The following is a 25,062-nucleotide window of genomic DNA, read 5'->3' on the forward strand; positions in this document are numbered from 1 at the left end:
TGTCACAGGAGGACTGATGGGACTTGATGACCCGGGAGAAGGAAGGGGGGCATCCACCAGTTTTGAAATAGGGAGTTTGTCAAAAATTGCAAAGGCTACATGTAGAGAGCTTGTTTGGAATAAAGATGAATTTTGTTTTAGCTCTCTAGCCTTTGGCAATCCTTTTTCCCGCTTTCTCTTTTTTTTTCCAGCACAAAAAAGAGAAGAGGTCCAGTCAAGCATATAAACATTTCTTTTCTATCACAGTAGTAAACATATGGATCTTACTGCTTCTTAAAGTGGTCCATTGGGAATTGTATGATTTTTGTGAGCTGTGACTTTGAATCTTGTTTCGGTAGGGACACATTAGTAAAAAATTAACTTCTTAAGAAGTTCTTTAGTCTGGTCCTGTTAGGGGAAGAAAAAAGACTGATTCTCAAAAATCTATTAGTGGGGAAGACTGCATTATACAAACAGTCGTGAACATTTCTGGGAACTGGCTTTGAGTATCCCAGACAGCATGACCTGAATTTGAAAAAAATCAAGAGACTGCTAGTCTTGAGCCAAAATCATACAAGTGGAAAAAAAAGCAAGCAGTTCCTTAGGATTGTGGGTTGACTCTAGGTTTTAAGCCAGAGGTGATGCAGTAAGTGAGCATAAGTGAGTATACAGCTGTGTTGGAAACTGGGCCGTACCTTTCAGAGCACAGCTCACAGGTGAGCCGGGTTCTGGCACCGCTGCTCTCAGACCAGGTAGCTCCAGCAGGTCCACACTGGACCTGGTTTAGGCTCACATGGCAGAATCTGGCCCTGCTGTGTGAGGTCAGCACTGCATGGTAGTGGATGACCACAGCCTGGCAGTGTGTGTTGGGGTGGCGAGTTGGGGGGCTGGAAATAAGGGGTAAACACGCCCACTGGAATCTTAGACCCCATTTAAAGGAAGATGTGGCTTTGAGTTCTCCATGCCCCTGGGCTATGGCAGGAACAGCCACTTTAGCCCATTTCTGTGCTGGTATTGTGTTGTTACACGTCCATTTATGGCTTTGTAAGAAGAAACTGAAGATTAGCCTTCTTAATTTGGAATTTTTTCGATACCTTTTTTTAATACAGTAAATTTAACCCCCCCTTTTTTTTACATACAATAAGCTATAATTTTAAAAGGAAATGTTTTGAAATTTAGGAATCCCAATGATCATTTTAATTAGTAATATATTTCTGTCTTCTAATACTGTCAGTGTACTGAGAGCCTATGGATCAGAGTGTATTTGGAATTATGAAAGCTGAATTTTAAGAAAATTAGTCACTGAAAGTATGTAATTTGAAATTTTTAAAAGAATTTCTACACTCTATTTAATCAGTGTTATACCTTGTATAACCATTCTCGGACTTAGGAGTCTTCATTTCTACTGAAAAGGGGGGAAATTTTATTTTTTATAACATGAATATTAATTCTGAAAACTTGTACCAAAAGCAGGATACTATAATAATAATCTTTAGCTGTTAACCATTAAAATTATCGTGTAGTGGTTGTTGTTTTTTCCCCTAATGTTGCTTGTACGGCTTCTCTCTCCATAAACATCCTACAATGGAACTGAGAAATTGTTCAGAGATATGTTAGAGAGTTACTGCTTCGGTTTACAAAAATGAAGACTGGAAGGCACTAAAGTGCTTCATGGGGCAAAAGGCAGTTGGCAAAAGCTTAGGAACATTTTCATAATGAGTTAGTCAGAAATAAAGCTCATCAGGAAGATCCAGGAAGTGATAGTGAATCCAGGCAGGCTTTAAGAGACAGGAAGCATCGAGCTTATTGGTAAACCATTTTAGCACATCAGCTAAGTCCTATAAACAGTTAGGATTGGAAATTATTACCATGGGGAAGAGCAGCAGTTAGAAGAACGATTTCAATTAAAAATGTAAAGATTGTTTCTTTAAATTAATTCTTGAGTTGCTCCTCTGAACCTGTGTAGCACAATCTACAAGATAACTCATGTAATGAGAAAAATTAGATCTAAAAATGTTGGGCATTCTTAAAATGGAAACCATTAAAGAATGTAAAATTATACTGGTAGGATTTTTTTCTTATAGAAAAGAAAAAGGAATACTCCTCATGATGTATGAATTAAAATATTGGCAACACGTATGGTGTAGGTTGGTGGTTAAGAGCCCAGACTGCTGTTTCAAATTCAGGCTCTTCCATTTCTTAACGTGTCACCTTGGGTAAATTACTTAATCTTTTGCCTCTGCTATCTCATCTGGAAAAGGGGTTTTATTAGGACCATTGTAGTGGTTGACTTAATACATAAAAAGCTTAGGACATGCGTGCAAAATAATGTTTTAGAAATACTATCACTAATAAATTCCAAATTCTCCTGAAGAACTCCCGACTTGTGTGAGTGATTATCAAAAACCAACCAAACAAAAAAAATTACAGTATTAAAAACATTAACACAAAACACATAGTAGTTTTTTTCAACGAAAAGTAATTAGAACTAACTTTTCCCTTGATTTTCACTTTTTTAGAGTGGTGAAACCAGAACAATATCTCACTTTCATTATACTACCTGGCCAGATTTTGGAGTCCCTGAATCACCAGCTTCATTTCTCAATTTCTTATTTAAAGTGAGAGAGTCTGGTTCCTTGAATCCTGAACACGGGCCTGCAGTGATCCACTGTAGCGCGGGCATTGGGCGGTCAGGCACCTTTTCTCTAGTAGATACCTGTCTTGTCCTGGTAAGTGCTGCTGATCATCTAATTTTAGACTTGTTTAATTTTTTATTGTTTTCCCTGGCAGAAGTAAGCTCTAACGTCAATATCCCAGAACTGTGATTTTCAAAACTTAAACTTCTGCCTCCTTCAGAAAAACCTAAAAAAATTTCACATACACCCTTTTAAAAACTGCCTCTTATTTGTGAGTGGTGGGGTTCTGTCCAAGATGATTCTAGAGATCTCCAAGAAGATTTTTATTTCCCCTGATAGCTTTATATTACAGAAATTATAGGTCTTTCCCCTTCCTTGTTTTTCAAATACAAATTGACATAAAATATTGAATTCCTTCCAGCTCAAACAACATTTCTCTTGCCCTGAGTTTCCTTATTTACAAACTAAGGATAATGATACAATTTTCCTCATGGGTCTTTGATGAGAATTAAATGAATTAATATATTTGGAACACTTAGGGTCCCTGGTATTTTCTAAGCCCTCAGTAAATATTGGTATTATTCTTCCCCCGGGATTCCGATCTCTACCCCCCAAGGGCTGTACTCTTTCTCCACCAACCCATTCCCAGCCCAGCCTGGATACAGGCCCATGCCTTTTCTTTTTAGAATGTCCATTTTCTCCTTATTTGGGGCATAGGGCATCTCTGGAGCGCAAGAAGGGTTGAATGTTCGTATACCTACTGTATTGCTTCACTACTCTGCCTGTAAGTAATATGTAATACACACTTCAATCAAAAACTGGATTGTTACGGGGTGCCTGGATGGCTTCGTCAGTAGAGCATGCAGCTCTTGATCTTGGAGTCATGAGTTGAAGCACCATGTCAGGCATAGAGCATACTTAATTTAAAATTAAAATTGAAATTGAAAAAAAAAAAAAGTTTAAAAGAAAACTGGGTTGGGACACCTGGATGGCTCAGTCAATCAGGCATCTGACTTGGTTTTGGCTCAGGTCATGATCTCTGTCGTGCACTCAGTGCAGAGTCCACTTGAGATTCTCTCTGTCTCCCTCTGCCCCTCCTGCCCCACGCTCACACTCTCTCACTCTCAGATAAAATAAAATCTTAAACTGATTATTACATTAAAGTGAACTTTGACACATTTAACAAAATAATCTACTGTCTGTACACTTAATGGTGAATGACTATTAAAAACTGGGTTGTGTGTTTCTGCCTATTCCCTGACAGATATAACTTCCACTTTATTTTTTTTCAGTGGGGCCAAGGGTTATGCTGCTTAAAATATGGGCCCCATAGTCTGGAGCTGGTGCAGGGACACTGGTGCAGTGTCCTTGTGGACTTAGGCTCTTACTGTCTTCCTTCTCCACCATCTTTAGATGAGTAATGGACACAGACATGAAGGCAGAAGGGCACTGGGCAAAAAAGATTTACTTCTGTCAAGACCTTTAAAAAAAAAAAAACACTAATCTCATTGGATTTATCTTTGAACAGTTGGAGTTGGGGTGTGGGAAAAATGGTTGGGGTAGCTGTTCTGTATAGAAAGAGTTACAGCTGCAGTGCTACCTTCTTGTTCTTGGGGAGACCCACTGCACACTGCAGAATGCTTAGCAGCTAGCGTCTCTTTCCTGGACTCTTAACAACAAAAGGCTTGAATAATTTTTACCTTTTCTTGCAGATGGAAAAAGGAGATGATATTAACATTAAACAACTGTTACTGAATATGAGGAAATATCGAATGGGACTTATTCAGACACCAGATCAACTCAGATTTTCATATATGACTATAATAGAAGGAGGAAAATTTATAAAGGGAGATTCAAATATACAGGTAAACTTTTTTAGGGAAATAAATAATACCTGTGTATTATATATGATTAGCATCAAATAACAGCTATATGCCACTGAAGCACTTGTTTTCTCCCTTCCTTCTAAAAAGCATATTTCCATTCATGTGGAAAACCCAGCTGGCCTTCTTAAAATTGTAAAGTTTAAGCTCACGTCCTCATATATACCTCAGCCTCATGTTAAATCTTTCCTGTTACTCAAAAGCCCTAGTGGGAACAAGATTTTATTAAAGTGGAATTTTCATATAAGGAAGTTAGTTTAAGCATTAAAGTAAACCAGAGAATTTTGGTAATTTTAGCACATTAAAAGCTTGATCTGCAGTTGCAGAGCACTTAGTTTATATAATAGATGCTTAATATTGTTAACAGTGAGCAACTCGAGTACTTCTGGCAGATGTAATGAAGTTCCAGTAGAAAGTTATGTTTCTCTGCTTGCTGGCTATGCTGTCATGAAAACATTTTTATTCCGCATTTGCAAAAACTAGGTTCAAAGACTGGTTATCCGAAATCTGTTATGTACTAACATAAAATATAAAATAGAAACAGAAGTAACATTTATTGTCCTATCTGGTCACATAGTATTGGACATAAGTAGATGAAAACTCTGTTTCTCTTAAGAACATATATACTGGCTCTTTAATTTCTGTGAGGCAAGACAAATATTCTGAATAAAGCTTTTTTTAATAACTCAGACCATCTGTGGTAATAGAATTAAATATAAGTTAAGTGTTGTATAGATTTCAGAGGCATTAAAATACTCTTAAGCAATTCTGTTTCTCAGCTAACTTTTGTTCTGATCATTAGTATTATTTTAACTATTCAAGACAAACTATTATCAGTAAAATTTTGAAGTCTTATAATCTTGCCATTTGCAACAAGATGGATGGAGCTAGAGAGTATAATGCTCAGCGAAGTAAGTCAGAGAAAGACAGATACAATATGATTTCATTCGTATGTGGAATTTAAGAAACAAGTAAAGGAGAAAAAAAAATAGGCAAACCAAGAAACAAGAGTAAATCTTTAATGAAGAGAAACATTGCACCCGTCCATAAAATATTCAGCGTGTAGATTAGGCCCACAAAACATGAGACCCTTCTTCAGAAGTCAGAAGTCAGACTTTGGGAACACTTGGTTTGCTTGGCAGTGAACAGTGAGTCAGAAGAAGTAAAAGTTATCTCAGATGGTTAAGATTAGGAAAATGTGTGTGTGCGTGTGTGTGTCTCTCACTCTCTCTCTCCCTCTTTTTTTATAATCTCTATGAACTTCTCTCCAGTTTGGAGTTGATTGGAAAAATGTTAAATAGTTAAACCAAACTTTTTTCACGTACTTGTAGCTTCTCTAGTAGTTCATTGCTTATTTCCTGGTCATTCTTACAGACTAATTGTGGGGGAAATATGCTGTCCTTTGGATAGTCTCCCTCCCTCCACTTTAAAACTTTTTCACGTTTCCTTAGTTTCAGAATATATACTCACTTACTTTGAGGATCTTTTTCACTACAGAGATGAATTTTATGAACATAATTTTTTGTGGTTTTTAATTATAACGGTGTAGTTTGTGGTTTGGGAGAATTTTTTGTTTGTTTCAGTTTATCTGGTACGTTATAGCCATCAGATTCTCCATGTAGCTTCATCTAGTATTCCATGCAAACCCAAGGCATTCTCTGCCCATTCTTCAGGTAGGATGTTGGCAACATCTCTGTATTTTTCAGGTACTCAGGATTAGAAAAGCCTGTTACCCATTTGAAGGGGTCAGTTTCCACAGAAATGGTCTAAGGGTTCCTGCAGTTTATGTAGTGCTATAAGTTTTTTATTATAAGGATAATTAATGAGTAAATGAATATGGATTTGTACCTAGAGAATTTTCTCTGCCTGGAACTTTGCTATCCAGTACTGAAGCCATTAACCAGACATGTTACTGAGTACTTGAAATTTGGCTAGTCTGAATCGAGATCTGCTTGAAGTATAAAACACACACCGGATTTTGAAGATGAAAATAGAGGGAGATAAAGTATAAAATATCTCAGTAATTTTTAAAATATTAATTATATGTTCAAATGACAATATTTATATTGAGTTAAATAAAACATATTGTTAAAATTAATCTTTTTTTAAAACACCAACTGCTAGACATTTGAAAATTGCATATGCCACTCCCATTACATTTCACTGGACAATACTGTCCTAGAACCTTAGCTTAAAATAAAAATCTAAGAGAAGTAAAGTTCTCTGAAATCCTAAATCATAAGATCTGAAGTTAATGTCAGTGCCTCAAACTGCATGAATATAACTGACTCACAAAAGTATCTCTTGTGCCATACAAGGGTAGGATAGCCAATTTATAAAAAGACTCTTCTTTCTCTCCATATGTCTACCTCCTCTTCTTTACCTCTGAATTTTGGGGAAAGAAATATTCGTAAGATGAAAGAAGGAAGCTTCTTTCTGGTGTGAGCACTGTGGCCGGGCTTGTGGGTGGCTGATGCTTCCTGAACCTGCGTGTCTTCAGAGAACTGTGTGTTCAGCAGCCCCCGAGCCTTGTTTCTTTGTTTCTGGTACTTTTCCTAAAGGGGACAACTGTCTTCACCTTCAGTCTTCATTTGGATTTATATTATGTGAGTGGTATTTTCCTTATTGGATACAGTTTTATGTTTATTTTTCTGTGACGATTTCTGACCTATGGAGATACAAAGTGATTTAGAACCTGTCAGGGTACAGGAGCGCTGTTAATATTCACCTCTAAAGCTGTTGTTTCTGAAATCAGTCAATACACATATGCATTTATAATCACACAGCATGTATTTATTTTTGGAAATTTCCAATGATCTTGACCTACCTGGATAAATACAGATAACTTCTGGTTGTCTCTGAGAACATATGCTTTACCTCACGTCTTTCTTGGCACAAGGTTGGGCATAAAAAGACATCATAATTCTTGGTAGTATCACTTACTAGCACACTCCCAGTATCCATGATTCCAGAAAACTTCACAGAGTAACATATCTCGATTGGCAATTCAGAACTGGTGTCTTAAGACCTGCAACTGGTAATTTGACTACTGTTGAAGTACTTACAGTGAGTTTCAAGTTTAAAGACATCACTCTAAGTGCTCTTTCGAGGGACTTTCTTTAGTGAGAAGTGGGTGGGGTTGCAGGTGGTGCTTGGGTGTTGTTCATAGCAGCCCGTGACAGGCGGAAGTGTGGTGCAGCGTGAGTGTGGATTTGGGAAGATAAGAAACTCTCAGTCCAGATGCCTGTACTCCAGGCCTCAGGAGGACAGCGTGAATGAAGTTGCAGCTGAGTGCAGTACTGATTCTTTGGCTTCCCCAGGCAGCAGTGACAAGCCAAGGCAGGCGACTTCAGAGTACCTGCTTGCTTGCGGGTTACAGGGAAGGCAAAGTTGAGTGAGTTTGCTGCCCAGAGACAAGGCAAAATGACGCTGCCTTTTGTTTGTTTGTTTAAATTTACTAGCATTAAATATCTCCTTCTCTTCACCCCACCCCCTGTCCCTTTTGCTGAGTCCTTTTCTTGTTGACAGACTCCAAATTTGTTGCAGATTCTGGGAAGTGGTCCAGTAAGGTTTGAGTTTTGTCATTGTCTTTTGTTTATTGACATTGTTGAGTTTTGTCCAAATATTAAGGTCAGGTTGTTATGACTAGGTCCCCAGGGAAGAATCAAATTAAAAAAAAAAAAAAAAAACTTAAATTCTGGAGACAGTTGAGCAATTTTTATTGGGTACTTTCTTAAACAATCTTGTATTGATGAGCTTTTCAGAGATACAAATAACCATAAGGGATTATAACATTAAAATTTTGGCCCTTCTGTTCATTAGCTGCCTAGCCTGGGCAAGTCACTTCTGTTCTCTCACCCCAGCTCCTCCGTAGAAGGGGGATGATGATAGTAACAGTAGTAGCACCTACCTCCTGAGGTTCTGAGGATTAAGAGCCGGTGCAGCTGCAGCATTAGGTCAGTGTGGCAGTAGTCAGTGCTTGACAAGTTGCCCCACGTGCATCTTCAGTATACAAAATGCTGTCTGGACTGAGTAACAGAAATGTTAAATGGGAAGAAAGAAAACTGACATAGTCCTCTAAAGTGAAAGCCTCTTACTCTTAGGTTCCGTTATAGCACTTTCTCAAGTATTGGCAAGACACTCTTTCTGGGTATGGTTTGCAGCCTCTTAGGTCCTTGCTCACGAGTGGCGGGTTCCATCCCAGTGATTCTTAAAATCAGTTCAGAGACGTCTTTCCTCAAGGTCCACTTCCTTTCTGGCCTCATCTCTACATACTCTTCATCTTCTAGTCACATTGACCAAACTTTCCTATTCACTGACTTCCAAATGTAGCCAATTACAGAATTTTGCATTCTTGAGATTTTTTGTCAATCAACTACTATAAAAGATATATTAATTATGCATCTTAATTAAATAGCTACATATGGGGAAGGTGGAGTGTGGTGGTAAAATGCCTTTTTCTTTAATTCCTCTATTGTAGGAAGATGAAATAAGTAGAAACTAATTTATCAGTGTACCCATGAGTTTTCCAAAGATTTTTTTTAAAATGATCTCAGTACACAAGCGTTGTTTTTAACAATGCCATTTTGTACCAAAGCAGCTCCAGGGAAAGAGTGTTCCATTAAGTTCCAGATAAGTGTGAGTTGCATTGTTACATCTGTGTTCAAAATCCTTAAAACCCTCAGGCAAGAAGTTGTAGAGTCTCTTATTCATTAGGTTCCAGGCTCCCTGCTTCTGTGGTAAGATCTTCAGAGAGGGACCACCCCTGTCCACACAAGGTCATTTTGACCTGTGTCAGAGTCCTGGATAATCAAAACCGTTGGCTCTTAACTGCCACCACTCCTACTCTTGTCCCTGGCTTGGAGATGCATGTTTGTGTTCGCAGCCCTTGACGGACTTGAGGAGCTAGAGGTCCCTCATGCCGAGGGTGTGCTTGCCTTCTCCCTCCCTGGCTAGCACTTTGTGACTGCCTTCAGCTTTCAGGGGCCCAGATATACTTTGCACCTCTTCCTCTCTCCCTAGGGGTGGTGCAGTGAGGGCAAAAGAATCTAACATTTGCCAGACATGATGCGAGGCATGTTATGTCATTAGTCACAACAGGCTGTCAAGGTAGGTGATGACAGCCTGTTTCCTAGAGGAAGGAAATGGAATTTCTCTTGATCTTGGTTTAAATCCTGCCTCCTCGGGTATAGGCATGCTCTCAGAGTTTTGTCTAACCTGGTGGTGGGCTGACTTACCTGGAGCTACTAGCATAGCTGGAAAAAAACAAATTAAGGTCCTTTGGCGTCAGAGAACTGTCTGGAGATCTCACTTGTTCCTCTGATAGACCAAACTGGCAAGGAACAAGGAGACGCTAGATCACATTCAAGTGCCGTCTTGGTCACCGTTTCCAATGTTAACATACCTGTGGGTTACAAGTCCGGCAGAATCTGGCTCTGGCTAAAATCTCACTAACTATGACTAATATTTTTGTGAGGTCCTAGTATAGTTTGTCTCAATAGGTTAAAGTGCACTTTAATTTCATTAAGATTATTATATTCAACTGCTTAGTGTTATACATAAATATTAAATACTTTATTATTTTTACATTTTAAATTTAAAATAGGCACATCTAGAAGAGGTTTTGGTAAGATACCTTTTTCATTCTTCTGTTACCATCACAGGGTTCTCTTAAAGTTGAATATATAATTTCAATTTGTATATCCTTTTTATTTAAAGAAAAGTGAACTTTTAGTGTTTTCATTTGTTTTTCACTTCTCTTCCCTACCTAGAAACGGTGGAAAGAACTTTCTAAGGAAGACTTATGTCCTGCTTTTGATCATTCGCCAACCAAAATAATGACTGAAAAATACAATGGTAATAGGATAGGCCTAGAAGAAGAAAAACTGACAGGTGACAGATATACGGGACTATCCTCTAAAATGCAGGATACTGCGGAGGAGAACAGTGAGAGGTAAGCTTATGGCAATAACATGCTTGAAGAGATGAGACTGTCTTATTTTAATAAGTTCAGTGGATATGAACTAATATAGGCCCTTTGTTTATTGAATTAATGTAGCTATTCATTTATTTATTACCTAAGGATATTTAAGTAGTATACAATGACATCATTGATCTCAAAGAGCTTTCAGCCCTTTTAAGAAGTCAGTGCTTATAGGCAGAAACCAGTTGGAAAATGGTTTAACTCAATACTGATTTGAGTGCTAAAGTTAGCATAATTAGATGCTAGAATGTATAGTGTGAAACAGAAAATAAGTGGTATGAATACCTGCCATTTATACAAGTATTAGTGTTCATGCTATAGTTGCCATGTAATGGGTAATGTGCCTTTAATGAAATTATCAAATATTTAAATGAGTGTTTAAAATTCATTACATTATTGGGAGGGGAGAAGTCTTTTTCAAAAACCATTGCCTTTTTATACTTTTTGAATTTTGAATCCATATAAATGTATAAACATTTTAAGTTTTTAAATTGAAACCTTTAGGAGCACCTGGGTGGCTCAGTGGGTTTAAAGCCTCTGCCTTCGGCCCAGGTCATGATCCCGGAGTCCTGGAATGCCCTGCGTCGGGCTCTCTGCTCAGCAGGGAGCCTGCTTCCACCTCTCTTTCTCTCTGTCTGCCTCTCTGCCTACTTGTGATCTCTGCCTATCAAATAAATAAAATCTTTAAAAAATAAATAAATAAATTGAAACCTTTACATTCCTAAGACTCTGGTTATCTCCTACCTGGCAGGAAGCTGGTATCCTGAGGTGTGAGTGAATGAGTATGTTCACGGCCCCTCTTGAGCACCTCTCAGTGATATTTTCTCTCTGTTTGTCAAAAATGCTTTTTATTTAAGTGGTACATTTTATGTTTTAGTCCTGTTTGTTACACTGGGATATTGGGACACCATGAAAATTGTTGAGGTCTCCTCTGTATTATAGTAGCTTCACTTCTGTGTTTCCCCAATATAAAAATTGCCTAGGTGGCTCAGTCCGTTAGGCGTCTGCCTTCAGCTCAGGTCATGATCCCAGGATCCTGGGGTCAAGTCCTGCATCAGGCTCCCTGTCCAGCAGGGAGCCTGCGTCTCCCTCTGCCTGCTGCTCCCCCTGCTTGTGTGCTCTCCCCGCCCCCCGCCACTTTCTCTCTCTGACAAATAAAATATTTTTTTAAAAAATTACTTGAAATCTTATGAAAGATAACATTACAATAGCTACATAGTATGTATGTTATTCTGTATTACACTGAAGAGTATATTATGACTTAGCAGTGTTACTCCTTATTTATGGCTCTAGTGGTTTTAGACTACAAGTTAAACCATTAATTGCTTATTCCTTCTTTCACCTTAAGTATAATACTTTGAAATGAAGAAATCATGTTTTACATTACCATATCTTTTTCAGCAATAAGATTCTCAGGTTCCTAATGTTGTTGTTGTTTTGCTTTGGTAATGGGCAGAATTAAATGGAAGGTAGGCTTGATGATTGAATTGGTGTTCTTAGTATTTCAGAGGTGTTGAGTTTTAATCTTTAAGGACACAGACCCAACAAGATAAACCACGCATTGTCCAATTTCACAGTTTTGAGAAGATCAAGAAAACCACTCAGGTGTTAAATAGTGATTGCACAGGTGGTATCCTGAGGGGCGAGAAGGTGGTATGTGTATGTATTGTTTGCTGTGTGCCCCCAGGAGAGAGGAAACGGATCATGCTTGAAAGCAGAGACAAAGTCCCAGTAAGAAACTAGGGATTGTAAGCAGAGAGAACTAATTGAGGGAGTAGGTCATGGAAAAGTAAAAGAGCATAAAGATTGCTGTGAAATACTGTATTGTTCAGTCCTAATAGATTTTAATACCGATATGTAGCTTTGCACTAGAGAAGCTAATAAATCGAAATCTTACTGAAAGAATTTCAGTTTCAAGGGAGTAGGACACAATATTTTATTTTCTTTCATTATTATATATCCTTCAAGTCAGTTTTTTCATATTGAAGGTCACATTCCCGTGGTCATGAAATCAATTTAGTAAGTTATGAAAAAGGTATTTTTAAAATAACAATACAATAAAAGAGAAATTAGCGTTTAAATTAGAGAATAAAACAGATCAGAGTATCACCAATAGTAACTATTTTAACAGTTTATATATGTAGACATAATATATAAATTCTACATATTGACACATATATTGTGTATATGTATAAATATGTCCATATGTGCGGTTACTTTGTTGTGATGGTAAGATATTTCTTGCTGTTAAGGTTTACCATCAAAGTTTAAAAGCCAGCGTTCTCAATTAGAGTGCAGTCCAGATCACTGATCATAAACCCAGATCACTGAGTGGAGAACAGTTTGGATAAATGAGAAGTCAGGTTATTTGGATCCTTCTGTGTGCTTGCAGAGTGTGAAGCATGTCTGTTGAAACATGGGTCGGCTGCAGCCTGCTGTAAGGAATTCCATGTGGTCTTCCACAGGCAGGAGTCCCCAGGAGTCCTCCCTTGTCAATTTGTGGCTTTAGAATTCTAAGACTGTGTAGGAAAACCTGGGCAGGTTATTACATAGAGGTAATTTCCTTAGGCCCAACTAGGTAAATAAAGATTTTATTGTATCACAAATTGAGACTAGTTTTTACTTCTTTGGAATTGCATTCTTAAACTGAGTGATGGCATCTTTTGGTACTTGTTTTCTCTCCATTTCTGAAAACATGTACAGTCCATTTTTGGAAAGCAGGAGCCTCTATTCCATTAATTATTTCAAATGGGAAAAACTGTGTTCTCAGCCCAAACAAAACCATAACCCATTTCTCTAAACATAAAAATCCTCTTAAAAAATCCTCTTAAACTGCTATATAATATGTAAAGCACTAATTATGTAAAATCATATAACACTCAGTGAACTCACTGGGTTTACATGGTAAAATATCAACACTGAATAAAAATTGTAATTATCTTCTATATTGCAATGAAAATTTTAAATGAAATAATCTGTTAAAGATTCCATCTAAATTGGAACCTGGTTGTTTGGTGGCCTAGGCTCCTGACAGAAGCAAATATAAGGACCCGTGGAAGGCTGGCCCTTTCTACAGAAACCTCTGTATTCTTTTACATATTTTATATATGCTTTGCCTGCACTTAAATACAATTTAAAATTTTTTCACTGATGGGTACACACATATTTGCTGGTAGTGAATTTTAATTTCAAAGAGTGAATTCTGAGTAGTAATTTTTTAGCAAATATTCAAGAGAGTTCAGACAGTCAAAGACACCTTGGGTATATGATAGGTAAAGTGAAGAAGATGTTGGAAATCACAGTCCCTGAGTTGCAGGTATATTTAGGGGGTAAAATAAGAACCCAGATTAGCAACTTAAATTATTTACTGTAAATTAAATGCTGTAAGATAAGAATAGAGGGGCTCCAGGGGTTGAGTAGAAGGAGAAATTGAAGAACAGAATTGAAGTGAGAGGACCAGAGAGATTTCTAGTTTAGAGGGGAACAGATTTGGAGAAAAGCAAAAAATCATTTTGGGCAAGAACGAAGTTGTGTACAGCAGGAGAACTCTGGATGGTTTTGTGTGAACATATGTTTTCAGTTCTCTTGAGTATGTACCTATGAGCGCAGTTGCTAGGAGGTAAGGGAACCCTACTTTTCACATTTTGAGGACCTGCCAGTTTTACATAGCAGCTGCATCATTGTACATTTCCACCAGCAGTGTCTGAAGGTTCCAGTAAAAGAAGTTGAACATTGATAAAATTACCTAAGATATAGTCTGTATTCAAATTTCTTTGGTTGTATAAGAAATCTACCTTACAGCTTTTTAAAAAAATGACTTTAGGGGCGCCTGGGTGGCTCCGTGGGTTAAAGCTTCTGCCTTCAGCGCAGCTCATGATCTCAGGGTCCTAGGATCGAGCTCCTCCACATTGGGCTCCCTGCTCAGCAGGGAGCCTGCTTTCTACTCTCTCCCTGCCTGCCTCTCTGCCTACTTGTGATCTTTGTCTGTCAAGCAAATAAATTTTTAAAAATATTTTTAAAAAATAATAAATGACTTTACTTGAGATATAATTTATATACTATAACATTCACTCATTTAAAGCATATGCATCAGTGGATTTATTATATTTACAGAGTTGCGAACCCATCACCATAATCTAATTTCAGAATGTTTTCATGATCCCAATCTCTTTAGCTATTTAAAGAAATAATCCAAGATCTAATCATGGATGATGCATTGTATTTGGTTGATGTGATCCTTTAGTCTCCATTAATCTGAAATTGTTCACCACTTTCTTATTTTTCCTTACCTTCTTGACCTTGACATTTTTGCAACTGCTATACCAGTTGCCTTTTAGAACACTCCACAAGGGTTTCCTCTGACTGTTTCTCATTACTAGATTCAGGTGAAACATTCTGGCTGGAAGGAAAGTTGGCTCTTAATGTAGTATACTGAAAAGGGATTCAAGATTTTTAATCAAGCTACAAAACCAGAGAACTGTACTTTAGAAAAATTGCTCAGGTGATAATGTTTAAATCAGAGGCAGAAGTTAGGTTTTTGCTATGCTGTAGGCAGTAAGTGAGAAGAGTAGGTGGATTTTGTGAAATTTTTTTTAAAGGGTGGAAATAGTAATGTACATGTTGTCATTGGCCATTCTTCTTTACCATATCCTAGGACCCTGTGTCTTGGGAGTCGGTGAGCTTCCATTAGAACAAACATTCTGTATTGAATAGGAAAATGGAAGCCAGAAATAAGTGTGGACAAACAGAGCAATAGGTGTTCCACAATAGAATCTTGACGGAAGTATTAAGTAGATAGCTTTTACCAGTGGCCTTTGTGACAGATCACGTGTAAACACGAAAGGGGCTCGGCTACCAGGGACTCCTGTCCCCCACCTCTTCCAGCTGGTTAGCAAGGAAGCAAGCTGACAACCACCAGCTCCCATCTCAACAAAGAAACCACTGTGCTTGTTTTCAAGTCCTGCTGAAAGTATTTATTTATTTTTTAAGATTTTATTTATTTATTTGACAGACAAAGATCACAAGTAGGCAGAGAGGCAGGCAGAGAGAGAGGAGGAAGCAGGCTCCCTGCAGGGCTGGATCCCAGGACCCTGGGATCATGACTGAGCCGAAGGCAGAGGCTTTAACCCACTGAGCCACCCAGGCGCCCCTGAAAGTATTAATAGAATGTTGTACCAGAAGTTGTTGCTAAATTGTCAGAGTACATCTCTGGACCACTTAGAATATTGAAAATACCCCCTCTTTTTTTATTCCATTATTTAAATGCATTTAAAAATATGGGGCTTGGGGAGGAGGCGGGTGTTTGGGCTTCGGTCCTCCATATTAGAATAATAAGTCCTGCCACGCACTTTATTTGTTTTAATTTTTTCCTAGCGTTCTACGGAAACGAATTCGAGAAGACAGAAAAGCTAACACGGCCCAGAAGGTGCAGCAGATGAAACAGAGGCTAAATGAGACTGAACGAAAAAGGAAAAGGTGGTTATATTGGCAACCTATTCTCACTAAGATGGGGTTTGTGTCATTCATTTTGGTGGGTGCTTTTGTTGGCTGGACACTGTTGTTTCAGCAGAATGTCCTATAAACAAACCGTTCTGCCCAGCGAGCTGCTGCGCTAGTAGCTGACAGTGTTGCGTTAGTCACAAGGGTCTGTCTATTAGCAAGCTCCTCGCACCCCAGAAACAGTGCGGTAAGAATAGACACCAACCAGACAAGTAATCTATTCAGTCCCCAGCCCAGCATCTCAGGGCATTGTCCCCAAACTGTAAACGGCTATCTGAAATAAAGACTTGAATGCTTGTTGAAAACTGGTACATTTTGCAACTGTATTCATACATGTTAAGCGTACTATTTCACCTGACCAGACTGAGAAATCCTTTACCACAAGGATTTGTTTTTGGAGGCTCTCTGGATTTTAACCCTGCACTTGATACAAGCAATAAATATTGTGGTTTTATCTACATTATTACTGGAAAGAAGACCTTGAAATAATGCGTGTAATGTATAATGTACTGTTGACATGGGCATCGACATTTTATATTCTTAACCATTTCAGGGTAAATATATTTTATAAGTATTTAATCTTACTTTTGTAGTTAAATGTACTTTTTAAAAACTCAATTTGAAAAATCTGTTACCATGAAAAAATAAATTGTGTGTTGATTCAATTGTACTGAATACATTTTCCTAAAGAGAAGTTTGATACGAGCAGTTAGAACTAACTCTGAATAAGCAATTTTTACTATATATTTGCATTTCTTTTATGTTTTACAGTTTCCCCAATTTTAAAAAGAAAAACAAAAATTTTCCCTAAAAATATCTTTGAAGGAAAATTCTCCTTAATGGCATAGTCAGGTAACATTTGGTCAAAACTTTGTAAAGAAATTGGTTTCTGTAAAGCCCATGATGAATACTGTTTAATTTTCATGAAAATTTCAATGTAATTTCCCTAATTTATAATTGGGGCAAATCATGACTTAGGAAATAAAAATAAGAAGCAGCATTTTATTATCCGTGATTTCAGTTTACCTGACTGAAGTTTTGAAGTAAAATTTTTCAAGTTCTTTCTACTTCAATAAATAGTATGATGATGTACAAACCTGACCTTGTCCCTTTAACTTCTTAATGGGTATTTTAATCTAAAACATATTGTTTGATGAACTTAACTGCTCATTTGAGTGCTAGCCTTCTTCAGATCCCAACATTCCATTCAGTGTTTGACTTATTTAACTTTAGCTGTATAAATTTAATTGCTGATATAATAAAATCACATTATTTCAGTGGTTTTCAAGCTATGCTCATTGGATTTCTAAGAGGTCTTTGAGAGGTGGTTGGATGGACTCCAAGCTACCAGCCTTTACTTTCAACCAGCCTGTCTCTGCTTTATCTATTTTATATACTACGTATGCTCTCTGTGTGAGGTGTAATCAATTTAAGGGGACGGTTACAATTTTAAAAACAGTTTGAAAACCATTTGTATAGACAGGTATTTTGAATTGATTTGAGTAGCCTTCTTGAATGTGTTAAATTATGCTGAAAGCCTGAAAGCAGGATGTAGGTGGTACTACATATTAAATCAGATTTGCATAACTTGTGCCTGTGTCCTAATTCAGTATTACTCTGTCCTGTAACCTTTAAATGGAGAGGAGGTAAGAGGGACTTTTTTTTTTCCCCCAATGTCTGTCTGCATTAAACCTGTGTTCAGGTACCAGGACCCGTCATTGTTGGTTTCAAACCGTTCTAATTTGCCTTGGTTTATATTTGCTAAAGTACAGTATATTAGTCTGCAAATCAAATATGGATAGATCATACTAAATTTCCAAATGAGGATAGCCTTATCTTAGACAAAAAGGTAAAGACTTCTTACAGGAAACAAATGCTGGTTAGTGATGCACATTGCCCCTTTGCAAGGTAAATGTGCTTCACTGGATTTAGGATTTTAGCTTTGCTTTTTGTCTGCTTTCTGTCCTTTAAGTGGTGTTTGTTGTAATATATCCGAACAGTCATATTCAGTGAAGTAAACATTTGATAAACTTCTGCAAGTGTTACGCCTCTTTCAACCTTTCAAACAGATCTCGAAGGATAATGTTAAGTTTTTACCACTAATAATATTTTTGGTGGATTCCGTATACTAATTAATAAAAATACATGGCAATGTGGTGTGGTGCCCAGGGTCATCATCCTGACCCTTTATTAAACGAGGGAGGCCACAGACAAGGGCTCCTGCCTTCTCAGGTAACAGCCAGAGGACAAAGTTAGCAATCCATAATAGATTCTACATTTTACAAAATTTGTGTATGCTTGGGTCTTCCTAATGTTTTCTAAATACAGATTTTAAAAGTCAGTTGTGTAGTTTGATTTTAATGAGGCAGTAGGAAAAACGGATTTTTTTAAAAAGCCAGAGGCTTTATTATTTTTAAGAAAGGGTATTTATATTAATAAATAGTGTATTCGTGTTCACATCTGTCTCCTGATAAACCAACAGCAGTCTTTGATTTAATGCCATCTTCTCTGGCTGTACCAGCGGGTTATATACTTGTCTCTGAGGTTAGCTAAGTATTTTATGCTGGTCTGTTAGCAGTTTCTGTCTATGCTTGCATATATACAACATGTACGAATATAATGCTCCATTGTTCAGGTTATCCATATATAAAATAAAAATAATACCTTTTCTTGAATTCTTACATGCCTAAAAAGAGTAATGTGTAAAAAATGTATAGAGAACTTTAGAATAATATAAAGACCATTCCTCATGTTTAGGGGTATTTTATATATGTGCTTTGTCCTTTTCCTATTCTATCTTCAAATGAATACTGACTGTATATTAATATTTCTACCAAGAAATGAACAAGAGAAAGGAAATAAAGTGGTTTTTTTTTTTTTCTAAATAGCTCTGCTTTACAGGTATGTTGTAAGAAGGAACTGTAACTCTTTTTATTTTATGTATACTTATGCTTGTCCCCTTCATTTTAAATAAACTAGAATTGATGGTCTCAATCAAAAAAACATGTATTGGTTTGAAACGTAGTTTATGATACGGAGCAGTCCTCTACTTCTTATATCAAGTCCTTCGCTTTTCAGTGTCAATTCACAGTGGTGGTTGTTACCATTTATTGATCATTTACTATGCGCCAGGCCCTGTGCTAATGAGCACTTTCATAGATTATCCTGTTTAATCCATACAACAAGCTTTTGAGGTAGGTGTTGTTATTCTTAAGCCATAATAAGCCTGAGGCTGGACATTTCTACACTGTTTTATGCTTCTGTTGTTGAAAAGTCTCCTATATGTGGTCTGTTGTAGAATTAGATTATTCTCAAGGAAAGACTGGCACTCTGCAAGTCATTTCCCTCTTAGAAAAATATGTCTGACTAGATTCTATGTAAATAGCCACAGGCCAGAACCTGATTAAATTAGAAATTGTCATTAACCTTTGTGTACTCTATTTCAACAAGTACCTACATCTCCAAAGTGCCTGCCTGGTTATGTGCAGATTTTAAAGTCTAGTCTGCCTTAATTTTTACCTTCAGACACAAAACTTAACAGAGGTTTTATTTTAATCTAGTCTGTCGTAAGTCCGATGCCGTTATGTGTATCATCCGCTTCTTCCTGAGTTCAGGCAGAAGTCTAGGAAGCACACCTGCTGTAAACACTGATTTATTTTTTGTTCCGCTGTACATGTGGGTTTGTTGGGGGGGGTGGATGGTAAGGAGGAAGGGTGTGACTCTTGGAATCTGCTGCCGCCCAGGGTGGGGGAAGCCGAGGTCCCACTTGGTGCAGTGATCCTGGTCTGAAACTAAGTGCGTTTGTTCTGACAATTAGTTCCTATTTCTACGTCAAGAGCTTATTAAGTCTCTCTTACTTTAAGAAACCTTTAATTTGGCCTTGACTTGTTCAGAGGCTCGGGGTACAGAATCTTACAAATAAAATTTTGAAGGTAATATTCTTCCACGTGACAGTACTAAGTTCTCCCGACGTCATATGCAGGTCTTGCTCATTCCCTGGCTGATTTATTCTGTAGTTGACCTGTCCCTTTCATCTTTTTCCCTAGTTCATTTGTTTGGATTTGATTCTTCTTACACTCATTTTCAAACCAGTATTTATAGGACAGTATCACCACCAGCCTCTGCAAGAGCAAATGACTATTTTAGAACTTCCAGCTCTCTCTCGTTCCATGGGATATGTTACGTTAAGTGACGACATGCCTTCATGGGAAGAAACTCAGGTTGTGTAAGCTGCGTAGCACCTGCTCTACCCGGGAATCCCCAGTCCAGATGGTGCACGCTTTAGTCTATATTCCACGTACTCGCCATAATATAGCCATTTCGTGGTTCACCCAGATTTGACAATTTAAGCTTTGAATTTAGGAATTTTTAAGCTACTCATGTTCTTGGGTAGTGTTTGAAAGAACAGACTTCTGGGAAGATGGTATGAGTTTGGACATCTCGTTTTTCCCTTACAAGCAGGAATTTTCTCGATATTTACCCCATTCAGATTCCTCCAAGAACAGCCAGTTCTGCACAGGTGCTTTTCCTCAACACTCTTCAGAGAAGTGGTTATCTCCTTTGGCTACTAAATTCTGGAAACTTCTTTGGGGAGAATTTTTTTCCTCACTGTCATTTATTCCATCACAGAGCATTGCTGAGTGGAAGTGGTGCATCAGACGAGAAGCTATTACTTGGGTTGAAAGGCTTTGTCTTTATCAGTGACAACCTGACAAGAGTTTTTCAAGAGCTCTGACGATCTCTGTGAAGTCCACTGGGAGAATGAAAAGTTCAGTCTTTGGAACTCTTTCTGTTTTGGTTTTATAATGTACAGTGGACTATGGAAATTATAGGATATAGTGGCGACCTTGCTTATGGAGTCCAGTACTGTCTGGTTTTTCATTACATAGTGTATTTTGGGGAGCTGTAAGGAGAATTGCATGGGAATTTATATGGAGACCATTTCTTAAAGAAAAGCCTCAATTCTTTATTGTTGCTCTAATTAGACAAATTTTGTAGGCATGATGGTGTTGGTATTTCAAATTACTACCATAAAAAAACAAGTTGCTGTGAGTTTGGTAAATTCAGGAGAGGGAAAATAGATGTTTGTTTTGTCTATAAGGCAGTGCCTTGCTCACTTTACAGAAGGTTTTATGATTCTTTTCAGTAAAAAAAAAAAAATAGTTTGAGTATCGGTGGCAAGGACTACTCTGGGTGCAGTTTGACTTTCTATTATTTCAGGTGTAGCGCTGACTTGGGAAGATCATTCTGTCTGTAAAGCTGGCCCCGTTCCAGAATAAGGGCAGTGGGCAGTATGTGCAGGCTGCTTCTCTAGAGAGCGCCGCAAGCATGGCTCTTTATTCCACTTAATTTCTTTGAAGCCATTTTATTTTGATGTGTTGAACAAATGATTCAAGTGAACATACCTCTTCCAAATGTAAATCCCATTTGTCTTTAGTCTTGCAAATAAATACATTCTTTAAAAAAACAGTTAACACTCCCCATGACTTTATCTTACTTTCTTACCTCCACCTCCAATAATATTTTCAAACTAAAAAAGAGTGAATTTTTTAAAACGCTGTCAGGTTCTTTTAGTTGTTGTATGCACAGTAGTTTATCTTGGGTAAGTGAATCTCTAGCACTGTGCCGGCGAAAACAACAGTGTATGTTGGAAACGTGCATTTCTGACAGCTTAAATACATAATCTGAATGTAGTCTTCTTAACACCTCTTCTAGACACATTACCCTATTTTAAGATAAGAAAGCTGAGTCAGAGAATAAGGAACTTGCCCCGTGTACAGCTAGTACACGAGAGCTGAAATTCAGACCCCTGTCTGTAGAATTCCAGTAACTCCAAACCTCACGCTGCTTCCATTATGACACATACTCTGTTTTTTATGGAATATTCAAATATTCAAATGGAAAAAATGAGACAACCAGTTTTACCTGTTAAAATCCAAAGTAATGCTTTTTTTTATTTTTTAAGTGAAGCAAATCTAAGTTCTTACTTCCAAAAAAAATGTGTGAAAACTGTTTGAACTGCCACTGAATCAGAGAAATACTGGACATCAGGATATTCTGTAAACCAACCCATTATTTCATTTCACCTAGCATGATTGGATTGAGCTACTTTGTTCTGATGAGCAGATTTCCTGAATGTGTGGGAAATCATGGTATATTTTGCAGCAGTCAGTAAGAAGCACCTTTCCTTACTTCCATCCACTGAGGTACGGGGTTCAGTAGGACCCTGCAGTAAGCACCGGTAGAAGGTTTTGTGACTCCCAGACATCCAATGAGAATGTTTTCTTGATGACTTGACATTTCTGTGTCCCTGCTGGACAATAAGATAATAGGGCTATTCAGAACACCAGGGGCTTGGTGTTCTTCAGTAGGAAGAGTCAGTCAGTAGTCAGGAAGAAGCCCAGTTGACAGTATTTTGAGGATTTTTGACTAAATGTTTTGGGGAAATGTGTGGACGTGGTTTATATTCCTATTTATATATGTGGAGACACAATAATGACAAGTATATAGATTTGGGGGGTTTTTTTGGACATAGGGAAGTCAGGAAGGAAAGAAATACCATCTCAAAAATTCAGTTATTGCAAATATTATGAAATACATTCAAAAACTGACCTTAAAATAGCTATTTCATCTGTCTGTTGCTTAAGTTCTCATTAATCTTTACTTTTTGACATTCAGATACAATAAATCTGTCAATTATTTTATGTCTGTGTTTTTCTTTAAATTGATAACTTATATCATGTCACTTTGGTTCTGTATTGCTATAATCATTAGTATTATCCTTCAGGACACAAAATGCATGCTGCTAACAGTCCGTGATTTAAAGACTTAAGCCAACCTTCTGTTCAAACATTACATTCCTAATATTTTTAGCAGTATGATACAGTGGAGGTCCAAATTGGATTAGACTTTTGCATTGAATTCCAAAGTATTGGTAAGTCTAGCACATACCATATAATCTTGCAAAACTGTTGTGGGTACATTTTTTTAAAACCTGTCTGTCTGTCGGTATCTCCCATGGAGGTCATTTCTTAAGTGATAAAGGATGACCTGAGAAACTCATAGTTAGTAATTCTTGAAAGAAGCCATTATGAGTTATGGTGCTTTAACATGAGTCTGCCTTACACCACCAATTCTTTTCGAAAATTGAGTACAAAAGCAGATTTTACCAAGATCACAGTGAAGCACTTAGTGTGGTTGAATGTGACATGTTGGAATGTTTTTTTAGTTGCCTTTTTAGTTCATTGTTAGTCCTTTTATGTTTGTGTGTATCTATGTACGTCTGTGTGTTTGGTAAATATGAATTGAATAGATGACTTCTTATTTTATGTTTTAGGCCAAGATTGACAGACACCTAAATGTTCATGACTTGAGAATATTCTGCAGCTATAAATTTTGAACCATTGATGAGCAAAGCAAGACATGAAGCCCACTCCGGAGACTAAAGTGAGGCTTGATAAACCTGTAGATTGCCTCACATTTGTCTGTTTACAAAGTAAACTTTACATCCAGGGAACGAAGAGCAACACCAGCAGAAGACTTTGCAGAACCCTCTAATTTGATGTATTGTTAAGTTTTTTAATACGTGTATGAAATGTAGAAAGATGTAAAAGAAATAAATTAGGAAGACTACTTTGTATTGTACTGCCATTCCTACTGTATTTTTATACTTTTTGGCAGCATTAAATATTTTTATTAAATAGACTATGTTGGTTTGTGTGCATTATCTTAGGACAGCTCTGCTTCAGATAATGTTTCCTCCAAGGGTTTTACTCTCACTCTTTTTTAACTCGCAATTGACATTTACATTGAAATTGGTTCAAAACGCCGGTCCCTTGCTTCTCAAGATGTTTTTGAAGTACCTCTCAAATAGTCTTCCTATCAAAATAGGTTAGGTAAAAGCACAAAAGAAAAGTTACAATATTCATTTTTGTTCCTTACAGAAGTATGAATATGAATAATGGTATTAAATTGTTTTCAAATAAGTACAGCAATTCCATGCCATTTGAAAATCACAGTGCTGTTCTTGTGGTGGACTTTCTGCTTTTCTCAGACATTTCCTGTTAGAAGAGACCAAAAGTTCCCTCCTGGGTGAGGCTTTTGGCTTCTTTACCATCGAATTTGCCACACAAGTGATGAGTTTGGGCTAAACATCCAGTTAGCTGTCAGGTTACTAGTGATACTGTCTGGAGAAGACAACCAAGCCTGTGTATCATGTGAGCATCCCCTTTACAGTCTAACGAACTCATAATTGTTTTTGTTTGGCCAACTGTGAACATTTGATAATACTGTCCATTGAATACCTCTCTTTCGTCTTACAATAATGAGTCACCTTAGGTTCCTTTTGCCTTGTCTTCCAGCATTTTTGGTTTATTTTAGGAGTAAACAAACTCTTAATCCCTGGTAAATCTTTCATAAAGAATGGATGGAAAGTTCATTATACCACAAAGTAGCGCAGCAAGGTAATCCTCTTTGTGTGTCAACAAAGCCCTTGAGGGTGATCTGCACTCAAATTGACTACTTCTGTTTTCCATTTCCCGTCTACCCTTTACGCCACTAGTGTCTGACTCCCTTGTGTCACTCCAGAAATGACTCAGGACAGTCATCTGAGCTCGTACTGTAGCCAGGTAGAGTGTACTCTTCAGTTTTAACCTTACATGACTTGACTCCTTTGAAGCTTTCTCCTTAAACTCAGTAAGACCTTTCTCTGCCCTCGTTGCCTTGGTTTTTCTGCCTGACTGTTGATGTATTGTGGTAAGAACACTTAGCATGAGATCTGCCCTCTTAACCAGTTTCTAAGTGTATAATTAATACATTATTGTTGACTATAGTTACAGTGTTGTATAGCAGATCTCTAGAATTTTTTTCATCTTGCTTAACTGAAATTTTATGCTTGTTGAGTAAATTCCCATTTCCTCCTGCCCCCATCCCCAGCCGTTGGCAATCACCATTCCCCTCGGATACTATGAATTAGACTATTTTAGACACATCACCCAGTATTTGGCTTTTTGTGACTCGTTTGTTTTACCTAGCCTAATGCTCTCAAGGTTTATCCATGTTTCTGTGTATTACAGAATTTCCT

General features: G+C 37.5%; 1 protein-coding gene across 3 annotated transcripts in view; it reads left to right on the top strand.

Moving 5' to 3' along the window:
• The window catches only part of PTPN2 (protein tyrosine phosphatase non-receptor type 2), a 79,772-nt gene extending 56,088 nt beyond the window's left edge, over positions 1-23,684 (top strand). The window contains exons 6-10 of one of the 3 annotated variants that reach the window (XM_046024874.1): positions 2,499-2,708; positions 4,328-4,480; positions 10,270-10,451; positions 15,855-15,956; positions 23,317-23,684. In XM_046024874.1, the coding sequence (XP_045880830.1) occupies positions 2,499-2,708; positions 4,328-4,480; positions 10,270-10,451; positions 15,855-15,956; positions 23,317-23,338 (669 nt within the window). In that variant the 3' untranslated portion in view covers positions 23,339-23,684. Of the gene's footprint in view, positions 1-2,498; positions 2,709-4,327; positions 4,481-10,269; positions 10,452-15,854; positions 19,661-23,316 lie in introns of those variants that run through there. The other 2 variants (XM_046024873.1, XM_046024875.1) reach the window with 2 other exon arrangements.
• Positions 23,685-25,062: the final 1,378 nt, after the last annotated feature.

The sequence above is a fragment of the Meles meles genome, chromosome 12, assembly GCF_922984935.1.
Source record: "Meles meles chromosome 12, mMelMel3.1 paternal haplotype, whole genome shotgun sequence".
Classification (NCBI taxonomy): Eukaryota; Metazoa; Chordata; class Mammalia; order Carnivora; family Mustelidae; genus Meles; species Meles meles.